The sequence below is a fragment of the Perna viridis genome, chromosome 9, assembly GCF_037379345.1.
Source record: "Perna viridis isolate PV_CMFRI_1.1 ecotype Kerala chromosome 9, ASM3737934v1, whole genome shotgun sequence".
In the NCBI taxonomy this organism is placed as follows: Eukaryota; Metazoa; Mollusca; class Bivalvia; order Mytilida; family Mytilidae; genus Perna; species Perna viridis.
This window is the reverse complement of record NC_142453.1, coordinates 20,835,009-20,854,451: the sequence shown is the minus strand read 5'-3', so window position 1 is coordinate 20,854,451 and position 19,443 is coordinate 20,835,009. Positions and strand designations below refer to the sequence as shown.

The following is a 19,443-nucleotide window of genomic DNA, read 5'->3' as shown; positions in this document are numbered from 1 at the left end:
CTTCAAAAACTAGAAAATAAACGAAATATTACTGTAGGATGCTATATCGGTGTATATGTTTATCTGTAGAGTTCAATGTTCAGTATCTTAGATTTTTGTGGAATAATGTAAGGTGAAATACAACTATTCAACGATGAGTAAACACATCAAAGAGTGATGGAGCATTATTTAATGATTAAATTGAGTAAGTCTACATTCAGAGTTACAAAAGGAAAACAATGTTACACGGGATTCCAAAGAAAATCCTTATAAATAGCTTTAACATGATGAAAATGTCATGAATATACAACAATAAAATATTTATTTTGATAACAACAAGAACTTACATATATTCATAAAGCTTAACACTTTTTGAATAGTGAAAAAACTTACCTATTAAACTGGTAAGTCTCCTTCTAAGAACAATACAAAATCGGTTTTCCGCACAAATTGGATTAGACTGACATACAGGTCACTTACAATCTAATGCATTTGTACTATAATCACCAAAATCTTAATTGTTAATTCAATGTTAAGTTCATTATGTGAATTTTTGATGATATAAAATCATATAATAAACCACGCATATTAAACTGAAAATTTGATTGTCTGAAATGTACAACATTCCCAGAAATGTTTTAGAATCAGTTTATGCATAATCGCTAAATACTTATTTAAACGTTTCTTATATGCAGTTGTCCAAGGGACTAAATTGTTCAACAAATCCAAGTTGCATTTCTGTAAATCAAGGACTTCCCTTTTGATAGTACACCATACGAAATACAAGAAGTTAAGAATATATAATGTTAAAACATATAAATAATTATATAAATACTTACCATTCGTAGAAGAAATTTTCACAGAATGGAAGCTTGGTAATAAAAATTTGAAATCCCTACAGTTGCACTTATTTTTGTTATCTGTACGATTTATAGTCCGTTTCAATTTAAAAAAAAGTTTCGAAAAAAATCATAAAAAAAACTCATTTTTGAACATATTTTCTTCTGCACACAAAAGACTTTTATATTAGGCTTGATGTAATATTAATCTTATATATTTCTATAATTATGTGTATGCTCAAGTATTGAGAGAGCTATTTGGATAATCAGATGAATAACTAAGCCTTGTGACATCTATTCATTTGCATATCTAAATGTGTCAATCGACCATCAAAACATCCTTTTGCGTTTTCAACAAACAGTCGGCATTCCAACGGAAACAAATTGTGTTCCTCTACTCGCTGACCTATTCCTTCGCTCCTATTAGGATAACTTTATACCTGATCTAATCTAAAGAGAGGAACATCGTTTAGCCAGATTCTTTTATCTCAGTTTCATTACAGAAATTCTACAGTCGTCATCATGAACCCTTGAATCGTTTTGTTGTATCTATCTACACCATGAGAACCGATTTGTTCAATGAGTCATAGTTTTCCCTTCCTCTTTCATCTACCTCGGACTCGACTTTTTATGAGCTACTTGGCTGGTGTTTCAAGAAAAGCAGTGAACGCTTATCTTACTGGTGCACCTGGCACATGCTCCCAATGAGTCCGCATTGTTCATATACCTTTGTTGCTTTGTACGTTTTATTTTGTATATTTTATATATTTGTTGTGTGTGTCTGTATTCCATGTCTGGTCTTTGTCCCTGGATTACATTCTTTTGATTTTTGCTAGAATTTTGGTTTCCTGGTTACTCTTGAATTTATTTCGTGAAGGATTAATTTTTTTAAGAAACATTCTGACATCGAAAAATATGTCAATTCAAACTTTTTTCTTTTATTTTACTGCAACTTTCTTCATACAATTGTAAGGCTGAGATAATGGGTTAATAATTGATCCCTATATATGTTAATTTACTTCGTTTTTAGGAAGAAGAAATTCGAAGAATAAAAAAACATTAAAATGGATTTGTGTGTTAATCAGGTATAGAAATAGTCAAAAAACACAAAAATGCTTAAGCTTATTTTTTGGACGACAGGAGATGGGAGGTATAAGAGTAGCTGAAAATCATATTTTGTTTGATAAGTTGGGAGGGGGCACGGGGGTTATTTCAGCCCACGTACTTAATACGTAGTGTTCGAAAAATCAGTCAACCTGTCTGTTATCACCACATTCACTACCACTTATGGTTATTTCGTGTTTCTATCGAATACAATTATGTATTTTATATTTGAAAGCCCACATCTTAAAAAAATGTCAAAAATTCCTTTGAAAGGAACGTTTATCTATCTCTGCATATGAAAATTGCGAGAATATCGAGTTAGGATGAAACATAACATATTGATTAAATGAAATTGATATTAAAATGATAATTAGCAGAAATCTTTGTTACACGCTAACAAATGCTACAGTATCACGTGTACTTATAACATACACGACATGACGATGATCCATGAACTGGTTCACCGTTGATCACAGTGCAAAATAAAGGTAAGTTTTATCTAAAATGACCGGTAATTTTTTTTCAATTTCAAATCTGATAGATAGATACAAAAATATGGACAGTGTTTTTGTCATTAAAATTATCAATATGTTATGTTATAATAAGAAGATTATTTGCTTTTATTATGTGCTAAATTTTTAGTTTCCTTTAGTTCTCAATTGTTGCTCATATTTTGATTTAACTTTGACAGTGAAAAACACTTCAACCCAGTTAATTGTAATATATGGCCTGAATTGAAGTAACGTATATTACTGTAAAATACACATTTCTTAAAATTCATCGTTTCTTATTGGTAGCAAATAAGGAATGCTCGCAATAAAAATGATTACAAAATTGACAAACACTTAATTTTTGTTTTTCCTTGTGTATGCAAAAGTAATCAAGGGAACCAAGGTTATAGCGGTAATCAAAAGAATGTAATCCACGGACAAAGACCAGACATTGAAAACAGACATACACAACAAAGAACATACAGTAACTAAAATCATACATACAAAGTAACAAAAGCAAATGAGCCACTCGGACTCCACTAAAAACTGGAAGCATGGACCAGGTGCACCGGTAGGGTAAGCGTCCTCTGTTTTTCTAGAAACACTCGCCGAGTTGCTCATAAAAGATCAAGTCCGGGATAGACAAACGAGGAAAGGAAAACTATGACCCGTTGAATAAATCAGTTTTCATGGTGCAGATGGATACAAAATACGAAACATGTTATGTATTCATATTGATTTCTAGATTATTGTTACTGGTTTTTAGATGATGGTAATGATGAATGCGGCACTGACCGTTTTGTTGTTGGGTGTATACGTCAGTTGTCATGACTGTAAAAGATTTCACCTAACTCCATCGGACCAAATGCTTATAGACATGATGAAACATTATCTTCATTCTTCCAGGAAAACGGAATGTAAAGCACCGGCGCCCAATAGTATGATCTGCTGATAGTATTATCATTCTTAAATATCTAGTTGGTGATGCGAGCATAACTTTGTCAAAAAGTAAAAAACAATCCATATAATTTGATTTCTAAACGATTAAAATAAAAAAAATACGATTTGTCCGTTCATCAAAGCCCTGTTTAGTTATTTATTTGAATCACGGATTGCTGATCGATCAACGGTAATGACGCTAAAGTACCAAATTTGTTTTAGGAAAATAATCTACTTGCCAAAATGAGAGAGTAACAACAAATTATATTATTATTTCTATATGTATGTATGTCATATAAATCGCTATGTTTAATGTCGTGGCGTTACTTTAATTTGTCCAAATTCAATATATGTGTTTACATGTATTTAAAATTGATATGCTAGCTTCGAGTATAAGACAAAAAATATATCCCTATTTTTTAACGAATTAGATAGATTAATGAAATTCTAGGAATTTATCTAGAGGGAATATAGATATACTCTTTTTTCAAATTTTTAAATTATATTTAATAAACGTAATTCTAGCCTTAATCACATAATTGTAGAATTTTACTAGCAAAAAAAATGGATTCATTTCCCATTTTGTCATGTCATAAGTTTTAATGTATAAACATTGTGTGTAACATTCCCCAATTATTTTTTTCAGATCAAAGTGTGTTGTTTTTATTGTAGAGCTGTGTAATATGTTCAAACTGTATTTACATTTCCCTCTATACAATACAGATTACTATCATTATTCTGTAACAATTATCATTATTTTACTGTAATTTTAATACATTTTTATAACTTATAAAACACAACATTTTAAATGTTATCATTCCAGATTATGCTTCGACATATACACGATGGGGTCGCAAAATGTGTCCTGGTTCCGTGGAACTAGTGTATTCAGGTATACATATTATCATGTTTGCCTTCTATAAAGTAAAAAAAGGTATGACGTTCATAGATCATATACATCAATTGTATATTGCATGAATCATATACAGTCAATTGTTTTAAAGTATTCATCAAACAAATTTGAGTAATGAACTTAAATGCATGTTAATTTAAAAGTTGTGAGAATTGTTGTTACGTTTGTAAATCTCAGAAATATATATATTTCGTTGTTTAAAATGATTACATATATATGCATCAAAATTTGTTTCTCTTTATTTTATTATTATTTTTTATATTGGTTTTGTTTTTTGTTTTTATTTTGTGTGTGTTTTTTCTTTTTATTTAATTTTATCTTTTTGTTTTGATTTGGGTTTTTTTGCGTGTTTGTTTTGTTTTGTTTATTTTTTTTTTGTTTATTATTTTTTTTTTTTATTATTTTTGGTTTTGTTTGTCTTTTTCTTTTGTTTTGTCAGACAACGGCAAAACAGAAATATTTACCTATGTTTCGAGTGATATAACGTTTTCCAATTCCAGTTAATTCGCCTGTTTATGGCTAAAACATCATTATTTATATTTAGAGCATCCTGTTTTCATTTTCAGTAACGACAAGCTCAATTGTATACACTGATCCTTGTATTCATGAGTTATCATAACTCATACCATTGTCGATTTTCACTTTTAAATCTTACGCTATGGAGAAGTCTTATGTTGCCTTTGCCGATAATCGATTCTATATTGCATAATGAAAAAGAAAACTATTTTACAAATCTTCTGTCCCCAACATGTGTATAGCAGTTCTACAGCTTTTCACAAGTTGTGTAAATATTCAGTACCTTTACTTAGAGATCAATCAAATGATTAACTTACTGCAGGACGTTTGATTTGAGTCTACAATTATCCCAATATTTACTCTACAGCTAGTATAGGGCAATATATTTTCTATATATCTAAACAGTAATCACAGTACACAGAATATTGTCATCAAACAAGATAAGTAATCAAATCTTTATATGAAGTTTTGTATTAAATAAAGTTTTTAACATGAATGCAAAACCCAACAGAAGCGATCGATTATAGGGGTCGATAATTCCTCTCTCTTCACTTGCCTAAAACCATAGTTGTAACATTATCAATAGTTTAAAAAATCTGATAGTAAAATAGAAATGAAATTTTCCTTCACCTTAGCTGATATCTTTTTCAAAAAGCAACTTAAGTAGTTAACTAGTTTTCGTGAATTTCTTATTTCAAGTCTATGAAATAATTCTAGATAATTCTTGAATGAATTTAGGATATTTTTGTGTTATACGTTATCTTGACATTTTTGTCTTTCAAGGCCAGGCTGGAGGTATGAAGCATAACATACTAGGTGGAGGGGTAAATACTCTCTGCCTACCAAATGATCCGGAAAACGGACATACTTACGCTTATGAAAATGATGTACTTTATGGGTCAGAATATGAACTTGGCGGATCAGCGAAACCATCTGGATTACCCTTAAGTTTGTATCAGAAAGAAATACCATGTGCTGTTTGTCGACGACATCGTGTGTCGTCTATTATCTCGATACCAGGTACGATCAATTTTACGACTGTATTGTTTGTATACTTGTCGTGTCGTGGTAATTGTGTTTTCCTTAGTTATGACAAGTATTCTTTTTTCAAAGTGTAAAAATAAATATTTATGCTACAGTATGAACAAATTCCAGTTTTTGTTTTTCAATTTATGATAGGACGTAAGACCTGTTACAAAGGGTGGAATATGGAGTATACCGGGTTTTTGATGGCAAGCCATAAAACCCATTACAGAAGTGATTTCATCTGTATGGACAAGACTGCTGAGCCCCTCGACAGCAGAACAACTAATGATAATGATATGTTGCTTTATCCAGTTAGAGCTAAATGTGGAAGCCTGAGATGTCCTCCATACAAAGATGGAACTGAAGTTTACTGTGTTGTTTGTTCAAAATAAAAATAATTTTCACAAATTGTATTTCTTCTGTTTACAGGGGAATTCCTCTACATAATATAAAACATTAAAGTATACCTAGTATTTATATTCTGTTTAAGTATCAGAATTTATGTGCATATCAGAAAGGAGATGTAACATGCATGTAAAAAAAAACCAACAAAAAGTGTTTTGTACACATCCTAACGTAGAATGCATGTATATTGATGATTGAGAATTACAACAAATTATATAAAACTATATAACACCATTCAGAAAATAATTTTGGCGAGCAGTTGTCTCAGTCAAATGTATTGAAATATCAAACGGAGTGTTCCATATTTAATCAGTAAACATCTTTAATGAAAACTAATTATGTCATTAATATTCCGGTCACATTCAAGGACTTGACGAAATAATTACATATTTTTTCAATTAAATGTGACTGAGACCAATTTTGATCATGGTGTTGGAGGGGGTTTACATCACAAATTCATACCTGTACCGCCGATGACTCAGTCCTAAATCTTTGTTACACACCGATCGATTCGTCAAATGAGTAAATCCCAAAATCACAAAAACACCAACTAAAACAACGCTACTAGCCCCCCTCCCGGTATTCTTTTTTTCAGCATTTACTTTTACCTCCAAGTTTTCGACAAACAATATTCTTGGATTCTTTTTTTTAACATATGACTATATTTATATCCCAGTGGGTAAAATAAGACTTTTCTAACTCAAATGATTGAACGTCCAAGTCATCCTGAAACACTGCATATACAGAAACTAAATATTATCATGTAGCAAACTTCTACATTTTCTAATGGTACCAAGAAAGTTACAATAACGCTTACGGTATTTCAGTTAAATGCAAAGTATGCAAAGTACCCGACCGAAAAAAACGCATAAATAAGTATATTGTTGAAACCCTTATAGTATTGCTTCCACACAGATGATTTATTTGTTATTTTCTCTTATGTCCTATCCTATTGATGGTTCTTGGTGTCCTTTTGATTTTCAGTCACGAGTTTCATGGTCATAATTTATCAAATAATACTACAAATGGAATGTTCACTCAAAAGACGCAAAAATTCGACTTGAAAGTTATTGCTTCCCTAAACGTTTAATTTAATATAAAAAAATGTCTGCACAATTGTTCTATGCATAATTATATGTAAGAATCAAACATTAGATGGCACATAATTTTTTCTCGGTATGGTTTTTTCGCCTTCAATATATTAAGAAAACAAACGAAAAGCTTGTTTTGATTTATCAAGAAGCATCTGTGACTTAAAATATCTTTGAACTGTTTATGAAATGAAAAGTTGCAGGAAAATATGTCCACCTTTTATCCAAAGTACTTTTCAACTACATTTGACCTTTCAATATCTCAAAATTGTTAATTTCTGAAATATTTGATGGTTATTTTGAAATTCTAGTCGTGTGTGTCTTCATGTCCGACAGAAGTACTTAATGTAAATGTGTAGAACATATCTGCTTATTTCATGTGCTTGATTATCCTTTTTAAGTATCCTTTTTAAGGTAACACAAAATGTTTTTATCTTAAAAAGCGTTCACATAGAAACGAGCAGCAGAATATTTTTTTTCGTTCATTTTGTTATGTATGAATTGATAACGCAAATTAAGATTCTTGCAAGTGACGTTAAAGGACATCTGTATGTTTAATGTTCTAGATAGGTTTACCTTCTATTGTCTCCAATATTGTCAAACAAGTTATAATTTTTGAATTACTTATAGATAGATACATGACCTTACAGATATTGTCATTTACCCACATGGACGATATCAATCGAGGGCTAATAATAGGGTATTATTGAAAATGATATATATTTATGTATTTATCACATGTTTTACGTCAGTAATGAATTATTTTCCAACTTTTCTGTGGATACAAAAAGGCATAAAGGATAGATAAGTAAAAGTGTGGCCTATTCTTATAAGTTATATGGTTTCGCTTGTATTTCTTCATCTTATGTATAGACTAATTAAAAAATTTCTTTTGAATCTTTTCGACAGTTCCTTGGTTTATGGTATTCTTTTTATTTGTTTTTAATATATTCAAAAACTTGTACTACATTTGATATTTCTTCAAATTCAAATGAAGATAGTTTAAAGTCTCCTGTCAGAAACTTCTTTTTTCAAAATCTTCTGGTACATTCTACAAGTTTATTATTATTATTTATTAGTATTTATACTATATCTAATATTAGCCATCTGACATTTGTTTTTGTTGCTCAAGGGAGGCAGCGTTACAGTCATTGATTGACTGAATTGTTTTGTACCCACTCAGCTGTGTGATTGTTGATGAAGGAATGTCAGGATTGACTAATTCAATAACAAATATGATTAATTTTCCTTCAGTTCAGTATATATGCCAAACAGTATGATATTGACTTTCTCATATTGCATTTGTACATGAAAGAACAATCACCTTCATAGTTTTGCTTCCGATGTGTATATATATATATATATATATATATATATATATATATATATATATATATATATACAAACGTCTCAGATATATATCTAAGATTCTGTTGGCACGAATCATTTTAGCGTTAATTAAGAAATGTATGAAGGTATGAAGATGTAAATGAAATAAATGTCATTCAAAATTACAAATAACCTTAAATTGAAATGCATTTCCTTCCGATTAATGTTCAGTTAAAAACAATCTAGTCACACATTCAGGAGATGGTTTATGCAATGTAGTTTAATCTACCAATGAAATCTACACCAATATATGCTTCATGTACGCTTATCTATTTGATAATTTCATACACATTTATGTAGTTTTCGTTCTTCTACCAAACAAACAATACCACCATGAACGAATTTTTATTGTAAATCAAATCACCCACTCCATTTGTTCTACTTATATATCCAAAAAATAGCTTTTAAATTACATGATTGAACTTTTCATGCACATAGACAAAATAGATGTTATTCATAACGATACTCATCTGTAAATGAATTATTTATATGATTTTTAATAATAACCATAATTCGTATTATGATGATAGATATTGGTACAGTGTATACAAGATGGGGACGTAAAACATGTCAGGGTTCGGCAGAGCTAGTATATACAGGTACACATATATTTCAGTCCTTTTAAAAGATAAATGATATCTAACACTCTTGTAATGATTAAGAATTTTGCAACTTCTTTTAAAATAAATATGCTGTGAAACCCGTCCAAAACGAACAGCAATTGGTTTTGTTCGGTTTAGACAGGTATTTTCTCAGTGTCACGTAGAACCATAGAAAGTTTTGGTCTTCTTTTAGGTTTCAAAGCGGTAACAAGCAGTAACATTTTACGGCAATATACCATCTGTATTATATATATTCATCTGTATTGTTAATAGTGTTACGACAAAATCAAACTGTTCGCCTTAAGATGTTTTTTATGAACATTTTATCGACAATTTGATAAAAAAATTCGTCTGCCAATTAGACTGGGAATTTATAAAAGATTTTGATATTTTTTTGACATTATATTATGATGGACATGTATTACGGTAGAAAAGTAAATAGATTTACTAGCCACTTCATTATGATTGTAAACTGAATTGACAATACATAAGACATGTAAGAAGAAGAAATGAAAAGATTTAAGTAGCACTCCAACTAAGAATCATGCAAAATATGATTCATGGATAAAAAGCCTACATATTTTTATTTTTGATATTTTCTTTGAAATGTCATAGTAAACAGAAAATAACATGTGGTTTTTCATATAACCCGTGCTCTTAGGAGATAAAAATTATATAGAATGCACTGTAGATTTCAAAATTAAGGGAGATAACTCTGTAAATGGCGCTCAAATACAATAGAATCTACTGTATTTTTAATGTCGATTATCTCCTAAGTGCAGGCAGATTTGAATGAATAATTACACATTTTATTGTATAGACCCATAGAACAACTTAATTACAAAAATAAAAATATATAGCCTTTTTTGGGGTGTATCACATTTTTCAGATTTTTCATGGTTCTTACAAAGACAGCTACTTAAATGTTATTTTAAACCTATTGGAAAATAGAGAGATAAGCATGAACTTCGCATGGTAATCAATCAACAGCACATTTCCGAGATTAAAAAAAAAACATTTCTAATTTACTCCTGTAGACAATTTAGATGAATTAAAATCAGCTTTTATTAATGTTTTAGTTAATCCATTCATTAATCCGCAATGCTCTTACCTGTTGGCAGTTAATTAATATTTTGATTGGCAGTGGTCGGTTTATACAGGTTAAATTTTTTTTTCAATTAAGGGAAGGGACTCAGAAAGAGATTGGAATTCGGAATTGACATATTTTGGTTTAGACAGGTAAAATTACTACAGTATGAACAGTATGTTACGGGACTTTGAAATTATTTCAGTTTAGAGTGAACTCCGGTTTTCTCAACGTTATGTTTACACTGATTTCACTGTACATTATCTGAATGATATTTTCAAAATAGATAAAACAAGAAAAAGAAGACATCAATATGCTGTTAGAGTAGGTTAAAAATGTGAGGTCGTTACTCTTGAAACGTTTAACTCTAAATAGTCAATGAGTGTTAATGCTACACCTTTTTCAATGATCTTGATGTAGCCAAATTACTGTCTGCTATACATGGCAAATGCAGGAAAAGTTTTGTACAAGCAGACAAAGCTCAAAACAACATTATATGCAATGTTTCTTACCGGGGTTGACATAAAATAATGATAGCAATTTTAATATATACTGCTACCACAGTCTCCATATTCGAGATATTTGAAAACCATAAATCAGTTCTACCCTCTTTTAATCTCTCTGCTAAAGAGGGTGATTGTGATCTTTTGTCCCTGTATTGAATTCCGAAACGTTTCATGGATGCAAACTGTATTATCAACCCTCTTTTAAACTTATTAACTTTCATACTGACAAAGAGGGTCTTCAGTTTTACCACGACATTTGTTACTACTAAATTGGTACATGTATCAATTAAATGTGGATCCTGCAAAATTCAAAAGATCTTCTGAAAACCCTCAAAGTTAGATTGTTTTCGAAGTATGATAGAGTCAAGACATGATTTTTTAAAATTTATTATACCACTATTCCCAATACTCAGTTGATTACATGACCCAAAAATAATAAACATCGTTACTACCCAAAAAGAGACGGACCACGATTCCAAATCATCTCTTAAAAATACCGAAGATGTTAGCAAAATGCTAAAACAATTTGATCGAAAACCTACACCTCCAGTGTGATTGGCATGTTATTCAATGACCGTCGGCTGGTCGCTAAATCCTGTGATGCTGACTTTATAGCAGATCTGAACCGAAAGAAGGATCATAGTTTAGCCGTTGTTCTCCGTTTTTTTTTTTTTGGATTTTTTGTTTGTTTGTTGGTTTGTTTGTTTCTTTTCTTTTTTTTTTTGGCTATAGGGATGGCTTAATGCCAGAGCTGGCCGAAAGTACTCGGACGTTTTGTAGGGTGCTTAACTTTTTAGATCCTAATATATACATGGTTATAATGCTCAATGTATATTCCAGAAAACGCTTACAACACCGGTAACTTGTTCCATATTACCTTTTTGTAGTGGAATCCAGGTTGCTAAATATTGATATCTTTTTCCATGCGTGTTATTTTGGGTATTTTATTTTTGTCGTTATGTGTGTTTGAATTCATTGTCTTTTTATCTTTGAAATATCATTTTGATTCTTGGTTCCCTTGATTACTCTTAAATTTAAGATAAAAGTGACCTATTTCAATTTCAATTTCCCATTCGCCATGTTTACTCTGTTTTCATTGTTTTAGGACAGGTTGGGGGAATGCAATACAACGTACGGGGAGGAGGAGCAAATAAGCTTTGTCTTCCCAATGACCCAGAAAATGGACAAGCCTATTCATTTGACAACGATATCCTCTATGGATCAGAATACCAAATCAACTCCGATTCAAAACCGTCTGGTCTATCTGCGAGCCTTATGGATAAAGAAGTGCCTTGTGCTGTTTGTCGACGTCGACACGTGTCCTCTATCATCATGATACCAGGTATGCTTCTCGAAACACCAAATGTGAAGATATATTCTGGAATACTAGCTATGCATCTTTTTTCTTCTTCTTGGCATTGTTTTTTTTTCTAATTATTCTTGATAGTTTTGAATTTGATTTGTTTGTATGTGTTTAATTTACTCTTTTATTTTGGTATAACATCAACATTAACTTGGATATCAACTAAAATATTGTCAAGGATTTTGTTTTAAATGTCCTTGGTTACAGTTTGTGTGATGATTTTTGCTTCTTTTTTTTATTAAATATTGAAATTGCCGATTAACGTATTTCTGATTTTTTCCCATACCTTGTTTCAATAGGACGGACATCTTGTTACCGAGGCTGGAATATGGAATATGATGGATTTCTGATGACAGAACACAAAAGTCATCACAGAACAGACTATACTTGCATTGATATGGGTGCCGAACCACTAGACAATAAAAATGCTGATGAGAATGGTGTGTTGTTCTATCCAGTTAGAGTTAAATGTGGAAGCTTGAGATGTCCACCGTATAAAGACGGAACCGAAGTTTACTGTGTCATTTGTTCAAAATAAATGCTATGGCATCCTTACATATAGTTGTTGTTTACAATCTCAGATAGAAATAAAGGTAAATGACAAAGATGAAGTAAACAGGTAAATTTCAATGGTATGGTTGTAGAAAAATCATCAGTTTATTTTTCAGCCTAAAGATACGTGTCTAAACTGGTTTGAATGATATAGTTTAACAAAACCAGAAGTTACTTAACAGACCAGTACTAATGAAAAATAGCTTTTTTGAGATTGAAGCAAGCAATGTATCAAAAAAATTAGCAAAAGTATTAAACAAATTTGTTTTTTTTTTGTTTTTTGTTTTTTTTATTTATTTATTTATTTATTTTATTATTTTTTTTTGTATTTTGTTTCTTTTTTTTTTGTTTTTTTTTGTATTTTGTTTCCTTTTTTGTTTCTTTTTTTGTATTTTGTTTCTTTTTTTGTTTGTTTTTTTGTGTGTATTTTTATTTATTTATTTATTTATTTTTTGGGTTTTTTTTGGTTTTTGTTTTTGTTTTTTGTTTTTGGTAGATATTGAATATCGACATAAACCGCTTCATACAAATCCAAACAAGGAAACGTTTGTTTTTGCATATGCCTGACCTAGCTGTATAGTATATGCAGTTTATAAGTTTTATATTGAGTAAAAGTTGAATATAAAGTTAAAAAAGGTGAATTTGGTACCATTCTTTTGCCTATATGTTATGGAATACGTTAAATTACGAATTTCTTTCCTCATTAGAAAGCTAAGATGGTACATGGATGTGTTTGAATATGCAAAAGCTTGTTTGAAGTAGGGTACTTGAAAAAAAATTGCACATAGCAGATGAAATTGAAGAAACATATATTTGTCACCTTGAAACTGAAAAATACGCACCAGAAATGAGCAAATATATTGCATACACCGATAATGGAAACACAAGTACCCAATAAGACATTTTTTATATGCTAAAACCTAACATTTGGTGTCATGTTGATCAATTGTTTTTATGGAAAAGGGGTGCAATTTTTCAATTTTTCACCTAAAAGGACTAAAAATTTCAAATTTTTATAACTTGGAATAAATAAAAATCTTCTACCTCATATAATTGTATACGAACATTCAAAAGCTTGTTTGAAGAACGTTATTCGAAAATTTTTGCTAACTACCGGTGAAATGGATGAAAATATAAAATTCCAAAAATTCCTCTTTTTAATGAAAAACTCATTATTGTCACATTGAAACTGAAAAATACGAAAATTGAAAACAAAAATGACAAGAAATGCTGAAAATTCTGAAAATGCCCCATCATACAATTGTATAGCAATTGCGACCCAAAACATTAAATTTAAGCGCCTTAACTGATCAACTATCTTGAGATATCATTATCTTAATAATGAATGCCTGAAATATGAGTTAACAGTGTCTTTATGTTGTGAATGAAAATTATGTTAGATACTGTTTGTTTGTTTGTTTGTTTGTTTGTTGGGGTTTAACGTCCGAGCAGCAATATTTCAGCTATATTCAGACGATGAACATGAAATTGATGATGAAATGATGATGAAATGAAAAAGGGATGGGACGCAAGGACAATGGGGTCGACAAATTTTGATTGCCACTGAAAATAGGGAGAGGTGGGTAGGGTCGAGCAATTTAGCCTCCTGTGGCGGCGCCCTATGGTTCCTACTCCGGAAGAATACCACAGTAGGGTTCTTTAGCGTGCAAGGAACGTGGCATCTTTCCCAACACGGTGCACCACTATGGTTTGCGGTCAGGTTTTCCGTATTATAGCCTGACAACCCCAGCATGTAACACGCCAGGGGTACCCAATTCCACTACCTGGGGCACACATCCCAGTTGCTCTGTGGGCAGAGCGCCCTAGACCCCCGGCTACGGTTCTGAGCACTATTTAGTCGCTGCAGGGTTATTATTTTAACACCCGGACCTACACGGGGTATGTTAGATACTGAGACCAGTTTTCTAGGGATTTGGGTGATATTTTTATCTTTTTTTTTCTAATTCTTTATTTAGAATTAGTTTTTCGTGTTTTATTCATGTGGAAAATTTCATCATCTATCGAATGATGCCAAACTTATACGTTATAATTAAGCATTTACTTGAAGAGACCAATTTATGCTACTTTAAAGGGGAAAATCGAAAATCCCATTTTTAAAAAATTTTTGTATGAATTCTGACTACGAAAATCGCAACAAATCAACAAAAGAACCCCAGAAGTATTATTTGTGATAATACTAAACGGAAAAAGTCATTTTTACTAAAGTATAAATACTCTAGGGACATTGAAAAATATGTAAAATCATTTTTCGCTGGGGTAGGAGTGTATTTTTCTTCCAAACCCTAAGTGTTACCGCACTTTTCTTGATACCATTATAAATGATGAGACCTTAGGCTACACGTTGATACTTTTATATGTCAATTTACTTGGACAGTAGAAGTTCGGAGAACAAAAAACATTAAAAATGGATTTTTGCTTCAACTCTCCATAAAAAGTAGCCAAAAAATTAAAAAAATGCTTCAGTTTATTTTTTTGTCACAAAATGCTTCGTTAATGGGAAGTATAAGGGTAGCTGAAAATCATATTTTGGATGATGATACAAAATACATGGTTTTCAAAAAGTCAATGTCTACTTGACTTTTAACACAACAATTACTACCCTTCCACTTATGTTTACTTCTTATTGGTATCAAAAACAATGATGTTTCTTATATTCGAAAGCTCACATCTTAAAAAGATCAAAACTGCTTTTGCAAGGAAAGTTTATCTATCACTGCAACGGACAAATTCGAGAATGCCGAGTTAAGGGGAAAATATTGAAATTGAAATGAAAATTGATATTGAAATGATAATTAAAAGATGTCTTTGTTACACGCAAACCAGTGATACAATACACTTCTTTTGGAACGAGTACTTATAAAAGAGGCGACATGATCATGATTCTATATTCCCTACGGTCAATCTAAAATCTTTCAGTTTTGTTCCCAGTGAAAAACAAAGGTAAGTTTTGTTTTAAATGTTTTCAATTTCAAATCTGATAGATAGAAACAAAACTATGGACAGTGTTTTGTCATTAAAGCTATCAATATGTTATTTTTAAGAAGATAATTTGCACATATCAGGTAGCTAAACTTTTTAGTTTCCTTTCTATATTGTTTCTCATATTGTAATTTAACTTTGACAGTGAAGAAGAGTTTAACCCTGTTAATTCATATATATGGCTTAAATTCTGTACGCGTATTCATGTAAAGTAAACATATCTTATAATCCATCTTTTCTTATTGTTAGTAAATAAGGAAGACATTCCTTAGGAATGTTTATGAAAATAACCTACAATCCTGATGAGAAATTAACAATCAATTTATATTATTCCTGTATGTGTGTATGTCATATAAATCGTTATGTTTAATATTGTGGCGTGACTTTAAACTGTCCAAATTCAAAATATCTGATTACATGTATTTAAAATTGATATGCTAGCTTTGAGTATTTGACAGAAAATATATATTTAATTTGTTGACTTATTAGATAGGTTAATATATTTCTATGAATCTATCCCGAGGGAATACAGCTATACTCTTTCTCAATTTCATTTTTTTAATATACGTAATTCTAGCCTTAATTACATTAATGCAGAACTTTATTATGAAAAAAAAAGAGTGGATGTATCATTGCATACATATTTTGTCATGTAATAAGTTTAAATGGATTAAAATTGTGACTAATTTTCCTAAACTTTTTTTTCTGATCTAAGTGTGTTCGTTTTATTGTAGAGTTGCATGAAAAAGTTGATGTGTAATAAGTTCAAATTTCATTGATATTTACCTCTATACAATAAAAAAACAAAGACCATTTCTGTGAAAGGTATCACTTTTTCACTATAATTTTAACGCATTTTTTATCATTTATAAAACACGACCTATTAAATGTTATCACTCCGGATAATGCTTCGACATATACACGATGGGGTCGCAAAACGTGTCCTGGTTCCGCGGAACTAGTGTATTCAGGTACATCTATTATCATGTTTGCCTTCTATATAGTAAAAAGATATGGCGTTCATAGGTAACATAATAAATAGCATATAATATGAAACATATACAGGTAATTCTTTTAAAGTATTCATTTAAAAAAAATCCACTTTTTGAATTTATATACATTATAATTTAAAGAGAATGTAACTTCTTGATCCATTTGTTAATCTCAAAAATATCTGTTGCGTTGTATAAAATGGAATATACAATAATTTCATATGCTCTTTTTTTGTTTTGTTTTTGTGTGTTTTTTTTTTTTTTTTTTTTTTTTTTTTTTGTTTGTTTGTTTGTTTGTTTTTTCTTTTCTTTTGTTTTTTGTTTTGTTTTGTTTTCTTTTACTATTTTAATTTTGTCAGACAGCGGCATAGCAGAAACATATGCATATGTATTGAGTGATATAACACTGTCCTTTTTCAATTGAGTCGTGTGTTTATGGCTTAATCACAGTACATATAGCATTGTCTGCAAACATTACAAATAATAACAGCATTATATAAACTTGTGTTTTAAATAACGTTTTCTAACATGGATGCCAAAACCCAACATAAGCAGTCCATTACCAAGGTCGATAATGTCTGACATTGCACTTGCTGAAAATTACACTATTGTACGCTTAACCGTATCAAAAGTTTTAAATAAAACTTGTAGTAAAAAGTTAGGAAAATTCACCTTAACCTTAAATTTCCTTAATGATTTTTTTAAATATTTTTATACCTTATCCAAGCGTGTATGTCATTCAAAGTCAAGCTGGTGGTATGAAGCACAATGTTCGAGGTGAAGGGGTTAATACGCTTTGCCTACCAAATGACCCGGAGAACGGACATGCTTGCTCCTATGACAATGATGTAGTTTATGGGCCAGACATCGTGTCTCATCTACAACAATGATACCAGGTACACTCAATCATAATTATCTTGTCTCTTCGTCTTTGATTGCTAGATCTACAAGAAAAAGTCAAAGAAATATTACAACTCTATCTTAAGGGGAGGCTTACTTATTGAATGTATATTGTTTGTTTTTTTGTTTTTTGTTTTTGTTTGTTTGTTTGTTTGTTTGTTTGTTTGTTTGTTTTTTCCTTTTGGTTTGTGGTACTTGTGTTTTACTCACTAATTATACGTATTCTTTTGAAGTGTCAAAATGAACATTTATACCACCGTTTGAACATGGTCAGATTCAACCTTTTGGTTTTTTTGTTTTTTGTTTTTTTTTTGTTTTTTTTTCTATATTTATTTTTGTTTGTTTTGTTTTTTGTTGTTTGTTTTTGTTTGTATTGTTTTGTTTTGCTTTTTTTAATTTATGATTGGACGTAAGACGTGTTACACAAGTTGGAATATGGAGTACACCGGGTTTTTGATGGCAAGCAAAAAATCCTTTTACAGAAGCGATTTCACCTGCATTGACAAGACCACTGAAAACCTCGAAAACAAAGCAACTAATGATAATGATGGGTTGTTTTATCCAGTCAGAGCTAAATATGGAAGCCTGAGATGTCCACCATACAAAGACGGAACCGATGTTTACCGTGTTATTTGTTCAAAATAAAGATAATACACATTTTATTCACTACATGTATGACATCCTTTTGGAAAACGGAAATAATTCGAATATAAAAAATATTTAGTGTTCATATATTTTTAAGTGTCAGTGTCTATTTATGTTTTAAGGTGTCCTTCTGGTGGCATGTGGCAAGTTTCATAGTCGGAATTTATCGATTGCTAAACTTGGATAATGCAATAAAATCATTTTTTTTTCTTCATTTGCCATAGCTCATACACATTTTGCCAGATTATGATACAGAAAAGTACTTCAATATCGATGTATCGAACATATCTGCTATTTTCAGGCGGTTTTTTTCGGGTTTTTCAAGGTTACAAAAAAAATATTGGTCTTCAAGGTATAGAAACGAGTAGCAGTTTTTGTTTGTTCATATTGATATACATGAATACAGCAATGTGTTAAGTATTGCACGCAAAATTTCTAAATAAACAGTCAGTCAAGGTTAAGCGCAACACATATTTTAAAGGTTATCATGACTTGTAAACCGCTCGTTTCTCTCTTATAAGTGTAACTTTGTCAATTGATATTCTAACAGCATACCTGATAACATTGGTAGAATAACGAAGGAGTTGTATTACTAATTATTATTTTATTAATAGCAGTGTTTTATCAGGTGTTCCCATTGTAATTTTAATGATTCGTACCGTGCAATGAATTCGGTAATTGCACTCTCGGACTTTCTTCTGCCAAAATTTCATGACACGAATATCAATCTGCTGTTCACAAAATTTAAAAATTCATGTTGTAAAAAGCAATGAATATGACCAACTCAGGCTCCACTTAAAACTGGGAGCATGGACCAGGACCACCGGTACGGTAATCATCCACTTTCGGGGTAGAAGAAGGAGGGAAAGGAAAACTATGACACTCATGGTGCAGATGAATACACTGTAACGGTCCTAGAGTTCATGATGACGACCATAAATTTCTGTAGTCGTGATTTCAATCTTTTAGCAACGTAATGCTGTTCTAGAAATCTAATTTTAACAAGTATGGCGCAAAAATTCTGCGTAGTTACGGCTATCTCTGGCATAACGTATGAGTTGTGATATGAACACTCCATAAAGGGATTGCCATAGAAAAAGCAAA

General features: G+C 30.9%; 3 protein-coding genes across 4 annotated transcripts; all 3 read left to right on the top strand.

Moving 5' to 3' along the window:
• The first annotated feature begins 1,879 nt into the window (after positions 1-1,879).
• Positions 1,880-6,215, top strand: LOC148607283 (uncharacterized). 2 transcript variants are annotated; one of them, XM_088544042.1, is made up of 5 exons: positions 1,880-1,903; positions 3,180-3,351; positions 4,176-4,244; positions 5,565-5,801; positions 5,961-6,215. In XM_088544042.1, the coding sequence occupies exons 1-5, from the start codon at positions 1,883-1,885 to the stop codon at positions 6,197-6,199; spliced, it is 738 nt and encodes a 245-aa protein (XP_088400168.1). In that variant the 5' UTR covers positions 1,880-1,882; the 3' UTR covers positions 6,200-6,215. The 2 variants fall into 2 exon arrangements, with proteins under 2 accessions (XP_088400168.1, XP_088400169.1); XM_088544043.1 differs by lacking the exon at positions 1,880-1,903 and adding an exon at positions 2,321-2,410.
• Positions 6,216-9,136: 2,921 nt separating this feature from the next.
• On the top strand, positions 9,137-12,805 carry LOC148607282 (uncharacterized). The gene is made up of 3 exons (XM_088544045.1): positions 9,137-9,291; positions 11,993-12,229; positions 12,550-12,805. The coding sequence occupies exons 1-3, from the start codon at positions 9,213-9,215 to the stop codon at positions 12,786-12,788; spliced, it is 555 nt and encodes a 184-aa protein (XP_088400171.1). The 5' UTR covers positions 9,137-9,212; the 3' UTR covers positions 12,789-12,805.
• A 4,463-nt stretch (positions 12,806-17,268) lies between these two features.
• LOC148607281 (uncharacterized) lies at positions 17,269-18,339 on the top strand. The gene is made up of 2 exons (XM_088543513.1): positions 17,269-17,682; positions 18,092-18,339. The coding sequence occupies exons 1-2, from the start codon at positions 17,487-17,489 to the stop codon at positions 18,337-18,339; spliced, it is 444 nt and encodes a 147-aa protein (XP_088399639.1). The 5' UTR covers positions 17,269-17,486.
• The last annotated feature ends 1,104 nt before the right edge of the window (positions 18,340-19,443 follow it).

Bases quoted from the DNA above. Each gene is read 5' to 3' on its own strand.
- LOC148607283 (XM_088544042.1), top strand. From the start codon at position 1,883: ATGGATTTGTGTGTTAATCAG. The intron at 1,904-3,179 runs GTATAGAAATAG...ACTGGTTTTTAG, and splicing joins TGGATTTGTGTGTTAATCAG to ATGATGGTAATGATGAATGC. The intron at 4,245-5,564 runs GTATACATATTA...TTGTCTTTCAAG, and splicing joins CGTGGAACTAGTGTATTCAG to GCCAGGCTGGAGGTATGAAG.
- LOC148607281 (XM_088543513.1), top strand. From the start codon at position 17,487: ATGATTTTTTTAAATATTTTTATACCTTATCCAAGCGTGTATGTCATT. The intron at 17,683-18,091 runs GATACCAGGTAC...GCTTTTTTTAAT, and splicing joins CGTGTCTCATCTACAACAAT to TTATGATTGGACGTAAGACG.
- LOC148607282 (XM_088544045.1), top strand. From the start codon at position 9,213: ATGATGATAGATATTGGTACAGTGTATACAAGATGGGGACGTAAAACA. The intron at 9,292-11,992 runs GTACACATATAT...TCATTGTTTTAG, and splicing joins GGCAGAGCTAGTATATACAG to GACAGGTTGGGGGAATGCAA. The intron at 12,230-12,549 runs GTATGCTTCTCG...TTGTTTCAATAG, and splicing joins CTCTATCATCATGATACCAG to GACGGACATCTTGTTACCGA.